The sequence below is a fragment of the Hirundo rustica genome, chromosome 20 (genome assembly GCF_015227805.2).
Source record: "Hirundo rustica isolate bHirRus1 chromosome 20, bHirRus1.pri.v3, whole genome shotgun sequence".
Taxonomy (NCBI): domain Eukaryota; kingdom Metazoa; phylum Chordata; class Aves; order Passeriformes; family Hirundinidae; genus Hirundo; species Hirundo rustica.
In genome coordinates this window covers 10,566,755-10,581,613 of record NC_053469.1, presented here as the reverse complement: position 1 = coordinate 10,581,613, position 14,859 = coordinate 10,566,755, and the positions used below count along the sequence as shown (strand labels likewise).

At 47.9% G+C, this 14,859-nt stretch overlaps 1 protein-coding gene across 8 annotated transcripts in view; it reads right to left on the bottom strand.

The window, feature by feature from the left end:
• Nucleotides 1–2,996: 2,996 nt before the first annotated feature.
• Nucleotides 2,997–14,859, bottom strand: part of EXD3 (exonuclease 3'-5' domain containing 3) — a 142,446-nt gene continuing 130,583 nt past the window's right edge. For 6 of the 8 annotated variants that reach the window (XM_040083538.2, XM_058423159.1, XM_040083535.2 and 3 more), the window contains 2 exons: nt 5,723–5,776; nt 3,125–3,663 (listed from right to left, as the gene is read on the bottom strand). In XM_040083538.2, coding sequence (XP_039939472.1) covers nt 3,418–3,663; nt 5,723–5,776 — 300 coding nt within the window. In that variant the 3' untranslated portion in view covers nt 3,125–3,417. Of the gene's footprint in view, nt 3,664–5,722; nt 5,777–14,859 lie in introns of all 8 variants that reach the window. The other 2 variants (XM_040083537.2, XM_040083532.2) reach the window with 2 other exon arrangements.

Below are 14,859 nucleotides of genomic sequence, written 5' to 3'. Positions count from 1 at the left end.
AAGCAAGATGGCAAAAGTCACACCAGTCATCCAGGTAATGGATCCTGCCAAAACATGGCTGTTCTCAAGAGTTTCTTTAAGGGACTGGAATGACATGGAGGCACGGAGTTCATGTCCTCCTGTTCTCCCACCAGGCCATATCCAAGTGTCACAGCAGGATGTCCCAAGCAAGGGACAGCACCAGGAAGGGTGGGAGACAGACACTGCTGTGAATGGATGGACCGGGGAGAGGAGCTGAATTTCACCCTGCTACGAAATGACCCAGCTGTCAGCTGTCTGTGCCCACGACTGGAGCCACCTTCTTCAGCAGGTTTGAGTGTTTTTTTCTTCTTTAACTGCTAATTCTGTGTTAGAACCTCCTCCAAGCTGTGGAAAGCACAGCATCACTGATCTGGGTGAGTCAGGCTGTGAACGGACCCTAAGGCTGCCCAAAACAGCCCCCAACAACTCCACAGAGATCTTCCTAACTACTGTAAGGGTTCATTGTGTCAAACTGATCATGTCTGGACACCCCAAGCATTATTTCACACTGTCTCTTCCTGAAGAAACTATTTCAGCTATCTGAAGATACTCAAATGTGTGTAGAGGTGATAGGCACGTGACATTTGCATTTCAAATAGAAGGAATGGGTTTGTAACATTTTAAGGCTGTGAAATGTAGAACTTCTGTAGGGGTCTTTTGCACGTCACCAAAAGATGGAATTAATCTTATTTTCACTCAGCCCCCCTAAAGCATTCCTTGCCAGGCCCAGCTACAGCTACTGTGCAGGGGTGTCTTCACCAGGATCATCACCAAGCCCGTACAATGCAGCACTGGAGGAACACATGGAATGAAAAGGTCATTCCTGCACCATCCTTGACTCCTTTGGCAGCAGTTCCACTCCTGGAGCCTTTAACTGAAGTGACCAAGCTGAAGCCCAGCACAAGTGGGAGCAGAAATGCTGAGCAGCCCCTGGATGACACTCCCCGTGCACTTGCTGCTCTAGGTCAGACAGAGGTTGCCAGTATTGGCCATTGTTTTAACAGAAGAAACAGCAGCATTTTGGCAGGGTTACAAAGCAAGCCCATTCTTTACATCTGCAAAAGAGACCCCGTCCATCCCTGCCGAGGGAGTTGACAGAGGAAACATATTTTCCAGCAGTTTGGGGTACAACATTGAATCTGGATCTATTTTTACCATGTGTTCTGCACTACACACGTTAATTGTCACGACAATATTTGCTGCCATATTCACGCCAGCCATTTACAGAACAGAAGCCCAGGAGACAAAACAAGCTCCATGAGACAGAGGGAGCAGGCAGGATGCCACACTGCTTCCTGTGACACACAGCCAGGGCTGATGGCACAGATGACCCAGCTCCGTGCAGGAGAGGGAGGAGAGGGGCCCAGCTCATGGATCACTACTGCCCATCCTCCTCCTCCTGCCTAGCACGGACACAGCAGCACTCGGCTCTTTCGGGAGCCCTGATGGTGTGCTCACCATGCTCCCCCACTGCAGGGGCACCAAAACTCCCTGGCACCATTCTGTCACCCCTCAGCAAGGCTCTCTGCAGGGAGGGGCAGTGCTCAGAGCAGTCTGGGAGCCCCGAAGTCTGTGACCCAGCCCCAGAGCAGCACAGACAGGCTGGTACGCACAGCTCAGCAGTTTCAGGATCTGGCCTCCATCCTAATTAAGCCCAATTAGGTTTGCAAAGAATGAGGATGTTTTAGGAAGGGTGTACAAAAGAACTGCTAAGGTCTCTGTAGGCCGTGGAGGCCCCGAGCACCCTCCTGAAGGCAGAAATTGCCATTGTTGATGTGGGCTGTCAGTTTTCCGCAGTGCTGGAGGATGATCCTGCTCCCCGAGCTGCCCGCGGCTCCCCTTGCACACAACACTGGGAAGTGCAGCTGGGAGAGTTGGGATTCTTCTCCAGAGCATCAGCAGCACATCAGCCAAACTTGTGCTGTCTGCAGAGACAGCTGAGCAAAATCAGCTCCAAAATGCGAAAGCCTTGAATGAAGGTAAATACGATTCAGAACAGGGAGAAGTTTGACAAATCAGCATCTTCCCATGCTGAGGGGTATAAAACATGCAGCTGTTCCACCACCACAAGTTACTGGGAAGGCATTTCTCCTGGAAGTAAGAGAACATTTAGTATATATTCCTAGCCAGATTGATTACCCCTATTTATATTGTAAACTAAGACAGCATGTACTAAACCTATACAGTTAACCAGTTCCAGACCCCAGATCCTGGGTGAGGGGTCAGTTTTCCATCATCTGCTGCACAGTCTCCTGCATTTATTAGAGAGCACAGAGTTTCCTGCAGCATGGTTTTGTGTGTGTCTGTGCTTATTTTTGTGGTATTTCAACAACCATCAGGAGGAACACTGCTATTTTATGGGATGTCAGGGAATCGGAGAATCCATGAGGTTTTTTAAAGGTTTGTTTAAAACAGCCAAGAAGCCAGTGTGCCGCTATAAATATATATATGTATAACAACTGCAATCTGTTCTGGGACAATAAAACCACAGGACTGAAGGCAGTATTCCATAGCTGAATATATCCATTTATCCTGCAGTAAGATGAGCCCCTGTTCTGTGGATCTGACCTGCAGGGAGTTTCGTCAGTCTCTTCTCACAGCTAACCTGCCCAGCTGGACAACTCTCATTTGCTCTCTAAGTTACAGATCCAGTTTCAACATCTGACAGCAGCTATAAACTGAGGTGCAGGACACGCTCTCTGGTGTGTCTGCTCCTACACCATTTGTGCAATTCCACTGGGCCAGGAGACCCCAGATCTCCACCATGAGGCATCGAGCCAGACTCACTGGCTTGTTTACCCCTAAGAAAAAGCTGATTTTCTAAGTAACTTGCTTCTTTTTCTCTCTTTAAACACTGATAAGGTGAGAGATGTTGAAGTTCCCTATTGGTTTATATTGCAGTTTGGGAAGGGATAGGTTTTGGCGTGTTGCTGTAACAAATATAGAGTGAAATAGGAAGAGATGGTGATTTGACCTAACACAATTAAAATTTATTCTTAACAGCAATCCACAGATATCCAGTGCCAAACACAATCTGGAGTCATCAACTAGCATGGACACAAATTAACCTAATAGCTCCTGAAAAAAAAAAAAAAAAGTCCTATGAAAAAAATCCTATTAAAGTAATTAAGTGTTAACAGAATCATAGAGCCATAATTAAACATGGTTTGTAATTAAAACAGCATGTGTCCTAAACAGAGAAGACAGCAACAAAGATAGTCTAACCAAGACAGCTGATGCCAAAACACGTGCCAAGTACCAAAAATCAGAAAAAGAGGTGAGTTTCTAGCAAAGCTGCAGATGCAGAGCCTCTGATCCTCTGACTGAGCCCTCAGCACTGTGATGGATGTGGCTGCACTCAGAACTCCTCACAGCTTTGCCAGGTGCTGCCAAAGTTCAAGCAGAACTCTTGGGAACCAAGAAGACACCAAGTGCAAGGCCCAGAACGCCGAGGCGGCGCAGGGAGCGGTGAGCGAGTGGGAGCCGGGGCTCGAGCCAGCCTCGTCCTACCTGGCAGCGGCTGAAGATGTCACTCAGGGACACCTGCACGTTGAAGTGCTTCAGCACCTGCAGTGCCTGTTCCTTCGCCTTCTCGGAGCAGTTCACAGAGAAACACCTTCCTTCTCCCACCTGGGAGCGCAGCTGCAAACCAGAGACACCAGTGAGGCCGAGCGTCAGGGTATGTGGGGCTGTTCTGATACTCTTGGGTTGAATTCTGAATAATGCTTGGAGTCAGTATGTGTTTACAGTCAGAATTCTGGTCTGAGCACCGCAATTGGTAACCTAACAGCCACTGCTGCAGGACTTGACTGCTGTATGGACTTGACTCTGACTCGTGAAGCACTGCGTGATTTTATGTGTATGAAACATCATTTAGGCTGGAGAAAAGGAGGCTCAGGAGGGACCTTCCCACTCTCTACAACTCCCTGACAGGAGGGTGCAGCCAGGGGACTTGGCCTTTTCTCCCAGCTAACAAGTGACAGAACAAGAGAAAATGGCCTCAAGATGCTCCAAGGGAGGTTTAGATTGCATTTCAGGAAACAGTTCTTCACAGAAAGGTGGTCAGGCATTGGAATGAGTTGTCTGGGGAGGTGTTGGAGTCATCTCTGGAAGTGTTCCAGACTCATCTGGATGTGGCACTTGGAGGCATGGTTTAGTGTGGACCATGGTGGTGGTGCTGAGTTAACAGCTCAACTTAATCATCCTGAAGGTCTTTTCTAATCTTAACAATTTCAAGATTCTATTCTATAGAATATACCCAAGTCCCATCAACTCATAATTTGGTGAGGTGGTGCTGACAGGGGCAGCAAAAGGAAACTGAATTCAACCCCAGCTTTCTGATGAAACTTGGCCAGATCCCACAGAGTCTGCCAAAGCACAGTGATGGAAACGATGTCCAGTGACCACTTCAACCCCTCTGATTCACACAAATGTTTCACCTGGAGTTCCCTGATGGCCAAGATATTGAAGGGGTTGATGTGGGCAGTCCCTCAGTGTTTGTTTCACACTCTGCAGAGAAGTCTGCATCTGGGAATGAGCAGTGGGAAGTCCCAGACACATCTTCATGACCATGCTAAGGACTCATAGGCATGGGATCAGCTACACACCAGTAAAGGAACCTGGCAGAGCCATGCCGTCCTTGTGGAGGGCATCCAAAGGCAAGGGAACCGAGGAAAGCAGATATTTCCCAGTAGTATTGTACCTGGAAGCAGTTATTTTCCTTTTGCAATTCCTACACAGTACTTTGAAGTTCAAGCTCTGCCAAACAAGATTATGCTGGATGCTGAATTCCCTATTCCACCAGCTGTAGGCTCAAGGAACCTGCAGGGTGGCTGCACCTGACTCACAGTGTCTCATTATGGGGGGACTTTTATTCCACACTCAGATTTTCCATAGGAAATCAGCAACCCCTATTCTGCAAATATTCTAACTGGCTGCCTGAGTGACTGGGAGATTTTATACTGACGGTTTGTGACAAAGAAGTTCTGTACCCTGGCTCATGTGAACAGAACTCCGGCTCATCCAGAACAGTTTCACTCTTCCAAATGGATATTTGGGCAGTAAAAAATTGCAAAGGACCTGCAGCAGGACATCACAGCATTACAAGCATTTGGCAGGTTCAGCACTGCATTTTGAAGCGTGTCTGTGAACAGCTCTGAACAGCTGGTGCTGAGGGCAAGGTTGGGCTTTGCTTTTGCTTTTCTGTTTATCTATAGCAACACAAAATCTCTCCAGATTCCACCAGATCCATGCTTGGGGCCCTCCAATCTCTCCCGTCCAAGCCTGGAGAAATGTCCCTGAGGGCTGAAACTCTCTCAGTGTGGAGCCAGCCAGCAAGCAAGAATCTCTGGGATAAAAAGCACAGGAATTGAACTGCCTTTCACCTGCCAGTGAGGCCAGACAGAAACACACTGCTCTGGATTGCTTGGCTTAGCTTCCACCCCCCCACCCCCCTGCAGTGGAGAGAAATCGCTCTCCCCACTGATGCAGGACTAAGTATAAAAAAGCATTACACTCCGAGCCTTGGTGGTTGAGAACAGCAAACCTCTGAAGACCCTAAATGTAGCTTTTAGTGGAGAAAACATGAAAAAGCCAAGCCAGCTGTTGCATTCATATCTGACTTTTCCTCTTGTCTCCCCTGCATACCCCAGACCACGCAATGATCAGTGCCAGAAACACGCCAGCAGCTCGTAGCACTCACAGTCTGATACGGGAGTCCAGAGGTCAAAATGACTCTTCCTTCCTGTCGGGCAATCTGGAAAAAACAGTAAAAATCCAAATGAGTAGGGGTGAAGTTACACTGAGTTCAAGCTTTACTTGCTGTCACAGAAGAGAGAAGGTGAACTGGAGATATCAAGTGGTTTTTTTCATTGTCGGTTCACACCTGGCCAAGAGTTCCTGACAGCAACAGCAGCTCAAGGTACTGACTCACCCCTGCCAATCCCTGCCTCGTCTCCCATGTGCTGGAACAAGCTGCTGGTCCATCTGTACCACAGATGGCCCAGGGAACTATTCCACCTTGAAACAATCCTATCCAAACCCAATATTTTTTTTCCCTTAACCCAGGCTATTTCTGTTTCCCCAGTCTGGGTCACAAAGAAGGAAACAGTTCTGCTGCACAGGGGGAAAAAGTAAAAAAAAAAAAAAAACCTAAGCAGGTAATTCCAGAAAAAAATGTACCACGAAATGTGTCTGCAAACTTCATACCCTTAACAAAAAATGCTCCTTAGAGAAACAGGGTGTTATCATCATGTTGGCAACCCAACACACAGGAATTATGCCCCTTTCCAGGCTGCATCTCCTGTACAGCTCATCACCTCCTGACTTGCAATCCTGAGCTTTTGTCAGAGGTCTGGTCCTTCAAGAGGAAGTCTGTTCTGAATTACCAGGGAGCTCATCACCTGCCCTGCTGACCTTCACACGGGGCTGGGGACACTGCAGAGGGGTCGGTGCCAAAGGGAGACACTAAATCTGGAGCTGCAAGGGTGGAAGTGTGACTGACGTTCCTTCACATGTGTAGCAGTTTTAGTTATAACCAGGCAGAAACACTGATTAATGTAGTGGTTTCACATTCGCCAAATTCTGTTTGCTAAATTTAGTGTAGTGGTCTTAGTGTTTACTTTTCTTTTTGTGGGAGAGGATTAGGAGGAGCAAAGCAGGCTCAAGCTTAAAAAATAAACAAATAGTTTTATTACACACAGTAAAAGAATGGAAAAGAAAAGTAGAAGAAAAAGCCAAAGCAAAACAAAAAAAAAACCAAAATGAAACTTCAAAACACCCTTCCCCTTCCCCTTCCCCTCCCCTTCCCTTCCCTTCCCTTCCCTTCCCTTCCCTTCCCTTCCCTTCCCTTCCCTTCCCTTCCCTTCCCTTCCCTTCCCTTCCCTTCCCTTCCCTTCCCTTCCCTTCCCTTCCCTTCCCTTCCCTTCCCTTCCCTTCCCTTCCCTTCCCTTCCCTTCCCTTCCCTTCCCTTCCCTTCCCTTCCCTTCCCTTCCCTTCCCTTCCCTTCCCTTCCCTTCCCTTCCCTTCCCTCCCCCTTTCTTACAAACAACATAGACACAACCTGTGATTTTCAGTCTGTTTCACCATTTAAACATAATCTTTCATCACTTTAGGAGAGGAGTCTCTCTAGAGCCCTATAGGGACATTTGCCACAAGAAAAAACAGTCTGGTGGCTCCCAATGTCACAAACCTGCAACTGCCTGGAGTTTTTTGCAGATTGTGCTGTTCCACCCATTAGCAGCCTTTTCTCTTGCTATTTATGGGCCTCTCAGTGTATCTGGGGTACTGTTGAAGAATGTTTCCTCTAGTACAAAACAAGGATTCTTTTCTTCTATCTCTAAAATTGTCTCTGTCTCAAAAGAAATAGAGACCTCCTTTTACCCCAGAAGCTGAGGGCTTCAAATCACTTTCTCTCTAAAATCACCTTCGTCTCAAAGTCTGAGACCTCCTTTTACCCCAGGAGTGAGGAGCTTTAAGATGCCCACTTAAATCTCAATCATATCAATCCCCAACTTTGACTAGAACCAGCATTCCCCCCAACAACATTAAGATGTTACAAGGAACAGTCCATTTCTCCATAGTTTACACCAAGGAAGTCCAGTTAAAAAATGTCCACTTCCTCAATCCCTCCTTCCAATAATCTTTATCATTTCTTTCACTCTTGCTCCACTGATTTCATGCAATGCCCTTCCTACATCCACTCTGTCTCTCTCTTTTCTCTCTCAGGGAAGGGTTAGGCCTTGGAAGCTCCATGTTGCCAGGAAAGGGTTAACTCTGCCCAGGCCTGCAGTGGCCATGGATCTCTGCAGGACAGCAGTCTCTCCCCGATGCATGTTGCATCTCAGATCTGCTGGTTTCTCCCTCTATTCTTTTCCTCTCCCTCTGGAAATCACCGGAGGCAATCACCGGAGGAGGGGCAGGGGGAGAGCTCTGGAAATCACCCCTTGGGTGTCCCTGGCCCAGCCGGGCCCATGGCTGTTGTCTGGGCCCGGCAGAGATCCCTCCCTGCTCGGGGTCTCTGGGGAGGTTTTTCAAAGTGGTTGATGTGAAGCTGCAGCCTCTCCTCCCCCCTGGGAGCTGACGGAGCCCGGCCAGGCCTCGGGGCCGGCTCCCACCCAAAATGGCGTGGGGAGCAGCAGGCCCGACTCGATGTTACCTGTTCAGCTGACCAGGAGGAAAAGGGCTGACCTGAACAAAATCAGGGTTTATATGGGTACTTCCCAAAGTCACATTCAACATTTTCAGTTGTCAAAGCAGATGTCAATATCCCAAACTGGCTTCTGACTGGTCCCTGTCCTTTCTAAAAGAATTTCCAAGGTCCTGACAGGGCAACACTCCACATTTCCCCCTAACTAAAAACCAAACTGTGCCAACCCATGACCACGACTGAATGACAACCCTCCCTCTCACCCCTTACCCTCCTGGAGGAGGGACAGAACCTCATGGCTGCAGCAATAGGATTCCCAAGGATTCCCATGTGAACCAGGACTCAGCTCTGATCCTGCTGACAGGAGATCAGTGCTTTGAAGAAGGCACGAGGTTATTTCTCTCCTCTAGCTTGGATTCTGTTGGAAGCCCTCATGTTTTTCACTGACTCCAGATGTGTGTCATGGAGGTCTCATCTGGTTCAGAGTGCAAAAGCTCTCCCTGGATCCCTTTCTACCCTTAGCAGGAAGACACATCTGGGATCAGAGTCCTGCTGCACTTCCCAGAGAGACATCAGCGAGCACAGCCAGGGAACACCAGACTTTGAAGCTCTGTCTTAGGTAGTCATTCTCTTAAAACTCACTGGACCTATGGCAACAGGAAACAAGGGGGAGAAGGTTCTGAAGGCCCTGTGCAGGCAGCTAAACAACCTGTTTTTTCCTTTTTTCTTCTTCCTGAGCTTTCAGGTATCTGCTTCTCTCCTTTAGTTGTGAAGTCACTCTTTGGCTGAAAGTTCTGCAATGAGAAAGTGATTGGCAACAACTTCTAAAGCATCTTTCTACAGGCAAAATTACTGGATTTCTTTCAAAAATCAACCCTCTCTCTCTCAGTAAAGGTAAAAACCTCTAAGAACAGGAGCCTTGAAAAGGCAGCACAGACAACCCATGCAGTCCTGCTGCTGAGCAGCTGCCACAGCACCCTTGTGGCACATCAGTGAGGGAAGTCTGGTAAAGCACCAGCAAAAGGTCACCACAGGGATTTGCCGACAAGGGAAAGGGATGTGAAATTCCTCCAGACCCATGTTTGCTTCAGGGTAAGCCTGAGGATTTCACAACTGGAAGACTCCACTCTGACTTTCTGCATCCAGGGTTAATTAGTTCAAGCTTGATAAATCCCTTTATCTAAATGGCTCTGCAGAGACAGGCAAAGAACATCAAATAGAAAGGAGAAAAGCAATAACTCTTCCAACATGTTTTTCTGCCTCTGGAACAATGACTGGGAGAAGCACAGAGAGCCAGAAAAGCCATGTGATAGCACACATCTGACTGAGACCACAGAGGGTATGTGCTGGAGAAAAGGGCACAATTCCTTCTTTTCCTCCAAAAGCAACAAGGGAAGGCAGCTCTGGGACTGTGGGGGGATGTGTGGTCAGGGATGCAAATGAGAGGAAAAGAACACCCAGGGCAGCGTTTTGGCATGGGTGTCAGGGACCTGTGCTCCAGCCCAAGTGCTGCAGAGAGGGCATTGGCCTCAGTTTCACAATCTATTACAAAGATAATATCAGCTTCCTCTGGAAAAGGCTCAAACCTTCTGGATAGAAAGCACTCCCTAATCTGTTGGTATTACTGATTAGCCCTTAACGTGTCTGTCTGTTCAGCCAACTTTCATCCTGCAGAAATGAATGAACCCACAGGAATTACTCTCAGAGAGATCGGAAGGGCAACGACTGAGAAGAGAGGGCAGTGAGAGCTCCTCTGTTTCCAAGCCAGCAGCAGCAGCAGGATAATTTGTGACAGCCTAAAGCATCCTGAACCGAGGCCACAGGAGGTTCCAAGAAACAGCAGCACAAGGCTGTGGATTTGTAAGTTAAACTTTGCCAGGTCTGTGCAAGACACATGTTGGGCAATGCCACATGTCCTTGAAGAGACAAACTGCAGTCCAGGAAAAGCTGTGTTCCCCTTGCAGTGATCCTGAGCCTGGGCCAGCAAAACCTCACTTCAGATCAAAAGGGAGTGGACAGAAAGTGTCTGCACAAGGATTTGTGCTGGGAAAGCACCCAGACAAGGATCTACTAGAGAAGAGGATCACAAAACCCAGTCCAAACCCAGAGCCCCTCCCTGTATTCCCAGGCTCTTTTAAAAGAGACAGTAAATCAAGAGCTTAACAGCTCTGAGGACCCTGAGTCCAGCCCTCCTGGTATTGCAACCCTAAACTTCTCTTCAGCCTTCCTGAAAAGTATAAATTGTACAGAATTATCACAGGGTTTTGTAACATGGCCTTAAGTGTCACACCAAACCATCCACCCACCCAGTTTTGTTTCTCTGTGCAGACCCATTTGTATCAAGGTCTCCAATGAAAGGCCTTCTCCTCCTGCTGACCAAATATCAAAAGCTGAGTTTTGATCTTAAAAGCAACACAGCTCTTCATCTGCCCTCTCTGAATTTAGCTCCCCACTAGACTAAAAAGACCAGCAAACCTGGACAATGTCATCTACATCAAAAATATGGAAAAAGCCAGTCAAAGCTGAGACAAGATCCAAGATTAGATTCCCCCATTAGGTGAAGATCTGCTCACTGCAGGATTAAAATGCCCTTTGTGTCGCCTGGCTCCAGATCAGTCTAGGGTAATTTAGATCTGGGTGCACAGTGCTCTATCTGGCTCCTGAGATCCATCCAGCTTGGTCCTCCTCTGCGACTCGCTGGTTCACCTGGAGGTTTGGAGGGTAGGTGTGACCTTGCAAGGGACTCTTCCACAGCATGGGAGCCTCAGGAAGCCAGTTTTACCTGCCTTCTGGTCATTAGAATACATCAAAAGATACCAGGTTTGCCTTAGCATCAGATTATCCTTAGAGATGAGGATGATTTTGAAGACCAAGAGCAAAGTCCTTTAAAAAAAATAAAGTAAACCAACCCAGAATTCAACCGAAGCAGCTTTGAGATTACACTGAGTCTCTTATTAGAAACCTAAGAGACTACCAACATTTTCTTAAAAACTTTTGTTCTGCCCCTGAGGTACAGCATTGCAGGATCTACTGCAGTCACTCAGGTTGCTGGGTGATCCAGTAAGGTTAATATGAGAAGGATCCCACTGCTTTGCCTGATTCTGCAAAACTGCAGAGAAAATAGGAACATCCTCTTTTCCATCTCCTTCCAATTACCTGGAAAACTCAAAAGATAGGTTTAAGATTCTCTGCAAAGAGAAGTTTTCAGAAGACAAGATAGAATCATAGAATAGTTTGGTTTAGAAGAGATCTTTAAAAGGTCATCTTGTTCCAGCTCCCCTGCAGTGAGCAGGGACATTTTCAACCAGGTCAGGTTGCTCAGAGCCTCCATCCAACCTGACCTGGAATTTTCCAGGGATGGGGTATGAAAGACCCGCATAGGAACACAACAGGCACGATTCCAAGTAAAGAAACTTGTATTAATTGCAAATAACATGTTGCTTATAGGAGGAAGTGCAAAGGCAAAGGGTGGATCACCCCAAAACAGCACCTGCATACACAAAACCTGCTGCATCCCAGAGATGCAATCTCTACATTCTTTACCCCATGGGTTGCCTGGAGCTGGAGTCCCTGGGGAGGAATGGCTGGATGCACACAGCACTTCTTCAGAGAGGCCACACAGCAGAGAGGCTTGGCCCAGTCTGGGCCACTGCCCAGAGTCCTGCAAAGGCCCTGCCTGAGGTGCAGGACTGAGCAGTGCTGCCGGGCAAGGATATGTTGGGGACAGCATGTGGCGGGTCCCACCAGCTCTCAGTGCACAGGCTACAAATTATGTCAGGTAAACAAGCTTGTCCAGCACATCTGGAACTAATTCCACCCCCAGCTGCAGACCTGCTGTGCCACACAGGTGTGTGCATGTGCTACAGCAGGTAGGACAGCAAGGTAATATGGGAAAAACAGAAGAGAAGGTTTAATAAAACCACCCCCACTGCCCTTCTGAGAGGCTGCTGCTCATGGACAGGAGCTAAAATGCTTCTGTAAGGACAGCCTGTGAATTATTTCCTTTTCACACGAGGATGGATTTAACCAGAGACATTTTCAGTATGAATTTCCACTGTTTTTCGATTTTTAAAGATTTTCTGTACCTGCACTTATGACAGGCAACTTTAATCTGTCATTTCTCCAGTAAAGTCCTAATTAAATGGCACCATTACATCACAGACTCCAAGCTGTTAGCATCTCACAGCAGATAAACAGAACTGCAGAATCACAGATTCATTAAGGCTGGGAAAGACCTCCCAGGTCATCAAGTCCAACCATTCACCCAGCACTGCCAACTCCACCACTAAATCTGGTCAGCCAGAGAAGATCCAGTGGACTGTAGCACCAGAGGCCCTGCTCTCACACCTCTGCAGATCCGGCACGATAAACTCACCATGACAAGTCCAAGATAAAATATTTAGTCAATAACAGCACAACACAAAGCAGAACACGGGACAAGGTTTTCACATCTGTGGGAATGGGGGTTGCCAAACTAATTCCTGCCACATGTGCTAGCCTAAACAAAAAAAGAAATAAAATCCATAACTGCCCAAGTACAGCTGAGAAAGTTTCAGGCTTTTAAGCTTGATCTCAAATAATGGAGGGTGAAGGACCAGACCCATCTGCCCACCAATACTTGAAGCTACTTTAATGAAGAAAAGGAATGAGAACAATAAGGAGGAAATGCCAGGAGTTCTCAGCACAAGGAGAAGTGTAGTATGAAAGATAAATCATTTGAGTAAAAAGACTTCAATGACAAGCAATACAGCTCTAATGCTGTACACTCCCAGGTGTTCCTAGTGACACCAGTTTGAGACTGTGCTGGGACAACACCCAAACCATCTGTCTTGTACTCAGTGACCAGGATCCAAACCCTCTGCTGGCCTTTGCAATAACATACCTGAGTTTTTGGGCGTAGGGTGGTCAATATTCAACTTTGATTCAATCAGGACCAGCCAGATATAAAACAGAGTGGGAGGAGTCTATTTTTTATCTTTGATTATTCAAGCCCAGATCAAAGGCTCTGCAATACAGTAACACTCCAAGGGCTTTTGATAGTGAAAGGATGTTTGTCCGGTCACCATGGAGAAAGTAATGTCAAACATCCTGTCCGTGGCACGATAAGGGACGGGGATGAGAAGTGGAGATGGGGCTCTGGGGGGAGGTACTGAGAACCAGTTTGTTTAAATAACTTGTGCAAGTTTGGCAGGGAGGAGATATTAATTATTTCTGCAGAAGTTAGAGCCTGCCCCAGATTCAGGCCAAGCAGACATCTGAAGAGGAAACATCCTGCACACCAGGCTGGGTGACCCATGGATATTTGATAGCACACACTGTGTGGGCTGGAAATCTCTGTTGACTTCCTCGAAGGCAGGGAGGCCCTCTGAGAGACCTGGACAAATCAGAGAGCTGGACAATCACCAACCATAAGAAGTTCAACAAGGGAAAATGCCAGATTCTGCACTTGGGATGGGGCAACCCTGAATACACAAACAAACAGGGGAATGAGATGGTGGAGAGCAGTGCCACAGGAGGGGCCCTGGGTGTTCTAGTTTACAGAAAGCTGAATGTGAGCCAGCAGTGCCCAGGAGCCAGGAGGGACGTCTGTGTCCTTGGGGGCACCAGGCCCAGCATCACAGGCTGGTCAAGGGAGGGGATTGTCCCGCTCTGCTCTGGGCTGGGGTGGCCTCACCTCGAGCCCTGAAAGCAGTTTTGGGCACCACAATATAAAAAAGAGATTAGGCCATTGGAGTGTCCAAAGGAGGGCAAAGAAGATGGTGAAGGGCCTGTTGGGGAAGCTGTATGAGAAATGGCTGAGGACACTTCTGTCCAGCCTGGAGAAAAGGAGACTGAGGGAAGACCTCACTGAAGCCACAACTTACTGGTGAGGGGAAAAGGAGGGGCACACACTGATCTCTGCTCTCTGCAACCAGGGACAGGACCTGAGGGAATGGCCTGAAATTGTGTCAGGGCAGGGTTAGGGTGGATATCATGAAAAGGTTTTTCCTCCAGAGGAGGTTGGGCACTGCCCAGGCTCCCCAGGGAATGGGCACGGCCCCGAGGCTGCCAGAGCTCCAGGAGCCTTTGGACAGCACTGCCAGGGATGCCCAGGGTGGGACTGTTGGGTTGCCTGTGCAGGGCCAGAAGCTGTTCTCAGTGATCCTTGTGGGTCCTTTCCAGCTCAGGGAATTCTGTGATTCTGTGATCTGCACTCCTGGGATAGCGGAAATAGATCTGAAATGAGGCAACATCTGTCTCTCATCCGGTGGGCAGAGGGGCAGAGTTGCTACAGGAGCCCAGAGCAACACTCACAGTCCCTTCTTCCTTTCCCAAATATCACTGCAAATTGTGGCAGTGATCACCTTTGAGTCACCTCACAAGGCCAGCCAGGATGTTACATCGATTAAGGACACTCTCCCTTCGGTACTGAACAGCCATCTTTGGATTACGGTTCTGCCCCACTGACCTGGACACACAGCACACAAACACCTTCCCCGTAAGCCCAGACTGGAGTGCATTAGAGAGCTAAGTGAATGTTGGCTCCTTTCACTGACTTTTGTCTTGTTGCAAACACACAGCCTCCCCAAAGACACTTGATCACATCTCTGGGGGTTGGAGATGATCTTTAAGGTCCCTTCCAAGCCAAACTAAACCATTCTGTGATTCTATGATCTTTGCCCTCCACTGGCATTCTTCTCATGACTTGAGCT